Source organism: Calidris pugnax, unplaced genomic scaffold (genome assembly GCF_001431845.1).
Source record: "Calidris pugnax isolate Ruff unplaced genomic scaffold, ASM143184v1 scaffold65, whole genome shotgun sequence".
In the NCBI taxonomy this organism is placed as follows: domain Eukaryota; kingdom Metazoa; phylum Chordata; class Aves; order Charadriiformes; family Scolopacidae; genus Calidris; species Calidris pugnax.
Window position 1 is genome coordinate 338,472 of NW_015090785.1, and position 7,520 is coordinate 345,991.

The window sequence follows — 7,520 nt, forward strand, 5'->3', positions numbered from 1 at the left end:
GAGTCCATAACAGCTGGGTAATTCTCTACTTTTGATTCATGCTGCGCTGTATACGAGAAGGCACAAAAAATTAAATTAGCTTTATAATCTCTGTACAGTCAACACAATTGTGATTAATGTATTTTCTAAAACTCAGAGCTAAAGCGTTGTGAGTAACTGTCACAGCACAGTCTGTTTATTCAAATCGTAAGAAAGAAAAAAAAAATAAGAGCAAGTTTTCCATATCTGAAGAATTCCAAGTCAAAGGGGAACACGTTACTGGGCAGAAGTGACTGGCCCAGCTCACAGCTCCGTCACGTACAGACAAGCATTTTAAGTGCCTGCAGTCTAAAGCTTCATTATTTTTTGCAGAATGATCTGGCAACAGAAGTAACCCGATTCCCTGGGAATCAAATGTTACTTAAAGACAGGTTTCACCTGTCAGGGATATAACGAGGAACGGAGTGTCAGGGCACACACACATCACAGGGGAGGGCAGTCTGTCTTTCACGGGTAAGAGGGGAAAAAAAGGAAATTTTCTGCTTTCGCTGAGTTTTGAATTGTATTTATTTTCGGTAACTTTGAGGGGAAATGTCCTAATGCTATGGCAACTACAGCAACTTTGCACAAAACACGATGGAATAACCTTCAAGTGACTGCTGTGAGGGTTCCTGCAAGCTTTGGGGTCTCCCTTCCCTGGGTCTCTCCCCATCACAGTGGGGCAGCCATCCCCACAGCTGTCGGGAAGACACTCACAACCCTCCTTGCACAAACAGGTGAAGCAAGAATGTGACTTTTTCTAGGGAGATTTAGAGACAAAGAGTCTCTGTACAGACTTGCCACCCAAGTAGGTGGTGTCTCTGCCCCACCAAGCTGCCCGCTGAACTTCTCCTTCCTTCTCACAGCCGACCTTGGTAGCAAGTTCTTGGAGAAGCACTGAAAAAGATGTCCCAATGCTGACCTAATTCGTACAGGTTGGAAACAAGGAAGGACTTGCTTGGGATTTTCAAAAAGACTCAATCTATGCAGAAAGTCTAGAAGGGGCAGATGAAAGTCAGCACCAAGCGCTCCTCCCCATCTTTACTGTCACGCAACCAGAAGCAGCACGTCCAACTCCTTTCTGAATTAATGCTTGATTAAGGAGATGCTCTTCCATGGGAGCAGTTGAAAAGGTGAGTCTACATGCTTGAGACACAACTGCTGCAGCGCAGAACACTCAGGGGGATACAGCAGGACCTCTGCATTTCTGCAGGGCATCCTGGAAGCTGCTTGCTTGATGGGAAGCAAGGAATCCCACTTGGAGGTAAGGAATGCCCCGTTACAGAAACGAGGCAGAGCTGGCAGGGCCAGCTGTACTCCACAGCATCATGCTGTCTTGATGTTGTCCCCTCCATAGGGCTGCCTGCCTGCTAGATGTGCAGAAAAGCACCTCATGGGACAAGGAAAGAAACCCAATATATGGAAATATGCTGCTATCAGCAGGGGCCAAGGCAGCAAAACAGAAAATAAAGCTGTTTTCCCCAAGGAAGCCTGCAGATTTCCACAGAATCGGGATGTCTTGTTTCCCTGGCTTTGCGCTGAAATTCCCAGCCAGTATTTCTATCTGAAGGCTGAAAGCTCACACAAAAGTTGTCCCCACCCCAGTGACATCTACCAGTCGCCCCTCCACCTGCCCTGCTCCTCGCTTCCACGATCCTGCAAAACAAGGAACCAGCCCTGGCTCCAGCTGGGGTTACTCCAGTCGGGGTTACTGCCCGGACCAAGAGCTCTGCGAGGCTGGGGCCAACCTTTCGTCCCGCCTTGGCTTCCCACACTGCGCCTCATGCAATTTGATGCTGCAATAAAAATAGATGATCGTGTCCCCCCCACCCCTTCCCCAGTCCGACGGGCAGCCGTGGTGGGGTGCAGTGCCCGTGCTCAGCTGCTGCTGACGGGCTGATGCCCCACGGCCTCTGCTTTCAGTTATCATGGTTGTGACCTGCGAGGGAAATAAAACCCCTTGCTCTAAATACACATTTTTGATAATGAAGTTAGCAGCCTGCCTTTGGTTAAGTCGAAGCATATTTAATTATTGAAATTACCGAGAGGAGTATTATCTATCCGGTCCCCTCGATGTGAGACAATTGTCCTGAAAGCAATAGGACATTAAACCAACTGTTTCACAATCCCTGCCAAAAGCCAGGTATCTCCTATCAAACCCACCCGGCGTATCCAGAGACTGACCGAGGTGTGTTGTTAAACAGAGCGGGGCAAGAACAAAACAAAGGAGAGAGGAGGTGACCTCCAAGGTCTCACACAGTGGTGGTGGGTGTCTCCAGCTAGACACGCATGCAAATTTTTATTTTTTTTTTTAAGAGAAAATATCAGGTTTTTGCTTCACCATCACAAGGAGCTGTTGGAATAGTTTTGTCAGACACAGTGGATAATTACACGGTGAGAGCTTAGTCACCCATATCCCGGCGACGGAAAGGCAGCTTCTCTGAAAAATAATGTCAACACCACAAAAGTTTCAAGACCATGGAAGCGCAAGGCTTTGCAGATGTCAGAGCTGGCTCAGGTGAAGGGGGGGTGCCAGGGCACAGGCTGCCCGCGTCCGTCCCGCAACGAACCGCCAGAGGGAGCCCCCATTTTTCTCCATAAATCTCAGTTTCCGACGAGTTTGGGACGCACGCGTTCCCGCAGTCACACGTTAACAAAACAATCACAATGTGTAAAATATGCACATTTCTATGTATATTTTAAGTTAAACACAAATGGAGATGCACAGTTCAGGCACGGCCCCCTCTAACATTCACACCAATGCGCTCGCCAGATGGAGGAAAAGGCGCAATTCCCTGTGTTTCGCCTCATCAGAAATAGCACTCGAAACCGAGGGGGCTACAAAGGCCATTCCAATTTGCTCCTAACAAATTCATTAGCGTAAAGGACTTGATATTGCATGTGGGAGCTCACCATATAGCAGCTAACCTTGAGAAACCCCACCCGCCTTGAGGAGCTACAACTCACCACCTCAACTCCACCACCTCAAAAAGTGCTGGAGCAACAGAGCGTCCCCTTTCAATTAACTGGTAAAGATCTTTCCTTGGGAGTGGAGGAGCCCCAGATTTTATTTTTCATACCACAGATACAGGTTTCCCCGTCTTTGCGTTTATGCCTTTTGAACCACAACTGCCAGAAGTCAAAATGCCCTCCAATATTGGGTTTCATCACCCTTCATACTCCAAGAGCCTTGTCACATCCCATCCTGTAGCCAGACCTGTCCTCTACGTAGCTGACACTCCCCCAAATGGCTCTAGCACATAGACTTGTCAATGTTTTCATTACAAAATCAAATTATGCAGCCTAAAAGAAGCAAAAGATTAAAAAAAAAAAATTGTTCTGACTCCTTTCAGCTAAGGAACCAGGGAAGCATACGTGTGAGATACATGACCAGATGAGTAGCAATATGGCCTGGCAAAGTCCAGCTGGCTTTATTGTGTGCCCTCCTCTTCTTTCTCTGCATTACACCCATCGCCCGTGTCAACAAGCCCAACCTAGCAGCGAGCCAAGTCTACGAAGGATTAATCTCGGGGATAAACAAACCCAAACAGCGAGCAAGGGCCAAGTACATCCACGTCCAATCACAACGCTCAAGTCTTCTCCAGTACATGGGAGAACTATCTCTGCTCGAGGCACCGGGCAACATCGGTAATCCTATGCCACGCTATCAAGCCAGCAGAGAAAGCTGGATATCTTCCCCAAACACAATATATTCTGCCGTAGGCTCGCTCTCTTCTGTCACAAACCATGCTGTGAGCCTGAGAAGACCAGTCCTTAGCACCAGCACTAAGAAGCACACCAAGAGCAGGGCACATTTCTCCCTCTGTCACCAGAGTAGGGGACCCATGACAGGGTGATAGTGTCTGAGTAGCAAGGATGTGGGAAAGTAGGAACTTGCTACCTCCAGACAACTCGAGGGGAAACAGAAGAGCTGGAAGCTCTCAAACTCTTTGCCCATATTTTTTAGCAACCCCAGAAAGGGGGAGTGGGTCACCCAGCCAGTGAGTGGGAGCTCCCTCCAACATAAAGGAAAACTTTGCTTAAGTTAGTACGTCTTATGGAAGCAAGTGGGGTAACTTTCCCCAACTCAAGGAGTCCAGAGCGTTTCCCCTGGCGTTAGGAACTTTCTTCCAGGCAGATCTTCACCCGAGACTCTGGGTGCACGTCTGTCTGTCAGGATTACTAACACGAGCAGACGCTTCTTTCATGTTTGGGAGTTTTGCCATTGACTTCAAAGCAGTGAGATAGAACACCTTGCGTATGCCCTAAACACACTTAATAACAGCACCCGACACATTTAAAGTGCACTGACACGTTAAAGGCACGGTACGACGTTAGCAAAAAACCAGGAACCCCTGCCTAGGTGGTTCATGAGAAATCTGGTAAGCCAAGAGTCTATCCCTGAATCAGATGCTTATCTATTAGCCAGCTAATAACTGTGCGACTGCTTCTCTAACTGATCTGTTCAGTAATAGGAAGGGACTACCTTCTGCTGAGCTGTGGAGACTTTATATTACTCATAATCCTCTTAAATCATAACAAGGAATACAGATTAGAAGGTGCAAAGCGTGCAGTAAGTGTTCTAAAACCAACGTAAACAGAGCCATCTCAGCCTGAGTCAGAGCCTGCATCATGGGAGCTCACTAAACTCCTTTTCAAGTCAAGTTCTGGGGGTGCGAGCAGCCTGTGGTTTGGCTGCTGGTGCCAGGCTGGTGTGATGGCAACACACACCAAGCGGCGCCTGGAGCCAGTTCAAAGCAGCCAGGAGCATGGCAGCACTGCTTGGGGTCAAGGCTGAGAGAAACCAGTCTTCCCCTTTGCTTCGGGGCAAGCAACGGAAAGAGAAGGAACAGCAAGATCCCCCCTGGAGAAGGAGAAAGTGAAGGGCTTTTCCCTCCACAAGGCTTGGAATTAAGAACATGGTACTTGGGGTAGCTCTTGAACCTCTCTGACAACATGGAGAAGGTCGCCATCGGGAAACCTCAGCACGGGTCCAACTGGAGCATCCTCATCAGCATTTCCTAACTTAGCCTAAAGTTGTCATCCTATGTGGATGTATAGGTTTACAGGTGTGACCTGACAGAGGCTCCATACAGATTACAACCCCCGTGGTCAGCAAACTGAAGAAATGCTGCTGAAACCAGCCTTAAGCGATGGTTGAGTTTTCCAACAAAACATGGAGTTCTAAGCTGTGCCCTCCTGTACTCACTACCTAGGGGGATACTGCAGGGGGGTCTCAGGACTCTTCTTTTTGGAGACAACAAAACTGGTGTCAACTCCTGCCCTAACCTGCACACACACAATACACAACACTGTACTTCATTGGGAACATTTCTGAGGTTATGATTAACATACATCAGTGTTTTAACTGTACTGGGTAAGTACTACAGCAACACAAAGGGCATTCCTGACTATGTATCAGTCAGAAGGTAAGCACGATAATTACCAATGAAAATCATTAAGTCCGTTAGCTGTTTTAAATACTGGGCTAATAATATCAGCAGCAAGTTTATGTGTGGAACCTTCTCTCCCCAACCACTTCTTCGTATGACTTTCCACGTGGCATTCCTCAAGTTTTTATAGCATTTATCTGTAGAGTTTCCCTGTTTACAGCAACAGCCAGAGATGCCCAAGCCCGATACTATAATTTTAACTTAAAGGCTGCCAGCGTCCACGCTCGCAGCAGCAAACAGCAGGGAGCAAAACTCCGGGTTCCTACCAATCTTTGTGTCCTCTGTGGCTTTTTGAACCTCAGTGATTTGTAGAGGTTGTACCCGCTGCTAACCTGCCACAGGTGACACTGGGAACCACAGCTCAGGCGATGCTGAAGGACTGCCCCCATAGTACTACCCCCACGCACACGGCTGCAGCCACCTCCACCACTATTTGTAAACACTTCGTCTTCCAACAACTTTCCACTGGAAATACGGCTGCTCACACACTCACATTTCTAACAATTAGATTCAAATATATAAAAAGCCACTTTCTTGCTCAAGCAAATTACTATTCTATTAATAGTGACATTCAAACGATTTTGAAATTCCCACCGTTTAACTACAAGGACTGCTCATTTTCTTTTGGAGATTTACTCTGGGTTGCAACTTGACCAAGCAAGTATTAATTTGTTCACGTTTATGAGACATTTATACGGTTCAGCCTTTTCCATTCACGGGTCAGATAATGAATTGGTTTCCCTGGAAAAACTACACAATGAAATATTCAACATAAGGCATTCTGTAGCTTAGATGTGAACTACAAACTGCAATTTTACTGGGATGTCCCTGTAGGTTGGCTTTGGCACGTACGCCTGCATGTTTTATGCTTTGTCTGAAGGAGGAAGCTCCTGCAAGCGAGGAGAAAGCTCTCGGATACGGGTCACAAGTTGGTGTATCAAAACTTAGACGAGAATTAAAAAAAAAATAATAAAAAAATACAATACTTCAACGTATTTTCCCTAAGCTTTCAGGAATAAAGGAGGAGGAAAAAAACCAAACAAACACCAAGCAACCCAACATAAACCAGACCTTGAATATTCTTTGGTATTTCAGAGGTTTTCTGCAAAGAGGAGGAAATTAACCAAGGTTTGTTCACAACCAGAATGAAGGCAGAGGACACACTCTAACACAGGCTGCTTAGGTTTCCTCTATGCTTTCCACACTTGACACAGGGTCATTTCACTCCTGCCTCATTTCTAACAACTGACAAATGCCGTTTACCGGTTTGTTTCCCTTCCAAAAGAAGATTAAGAAAAAAACCAATTTTTCTGTCTCATAACCTCGTGGCATTTTCAGCTCCGACGCCAAAATCCATTACGGTCCCATTATCCTGATTTCTGAACCAAAAGCCTGAAACCGTTTCAATCGTACTCCAAAAAAAAAGCGAGGAAACAAGACAATGCACAAAAAAAAAAGCAAAGCAAGCCAGCCAGCCGCCACCGAACACTTGGGGCGATCACCCCCTCTTCTCCCAGCTTCGTTCCTACTGCTGGGGAGAGACCCCTTCAGCTCCCGGGGGGGGGGTTAGCAAGGGGAGAGGGGGGTGCCCGTCCCCCCGGGGACATCTCTGGGGTCCCACTCCGGAGACAAAACTCGGGCGGGCGGGTGTGGGGCGCACCCCCAGAGCGGGGCACCCCCAGAGCGGGTCGGGGGAGGTTGTACCGCGCTTTCTGCCGCCCCCATCAACCCCCCAGCCCTCCGCGGGGACTCACCGGAGATCTCCGCCTGGGGCACGCCGCTGAGGCTGAAGCCCTTGGCCCCATACAGCTGCCGGACCTCGGCGCAGCTCCTCGCCTTGCTGCCGCTGTCACCGCGACCCGGGGCGGAGGCGACACACAGCAGCCAAAATCCCCACGGGAAGAAACGCATCCTTCTTCTCCGCTGGCCCCCCGCCACCTGCCGTGCGAAGGGCAAAGCCAAGGTCCCGCGGGCGGGGAGGCGGCCCCGGGGGCTCTCCCGGCGTCCGGCGGCTGCTGCGGGGCGAGACCCCCCCCCCGCCGTCCGCGG

General features: G+C 48.6%; 1 protein-coding gene across 1 annotated transcript in view; it reads right to left on the reverse strand.

Annotated features, from left to right (window-relative positions):
- The window catches only part of GPC1 (glypican 1), a 265,931-nt gene extending 258,434 nt beyond the window's left edge, over window positions 1–7,497 (reverse strand). Inside the window, exon 1 of the mRNA XM_014966277.1 lies at window positions 7,226–7,497. Coding sequence (XP_014821763.1) covers window positions 7,226–7,382 — 157 coding nt within the window. The 5' untranslated portion in view covers window positions 7,383–7,497. The remainder of the gene's footprint in view (window positions 1–7,225) is intronic.
- Between the last annotated feature and the right edge of the window lie 23 nt (window positions 7,498–7,520).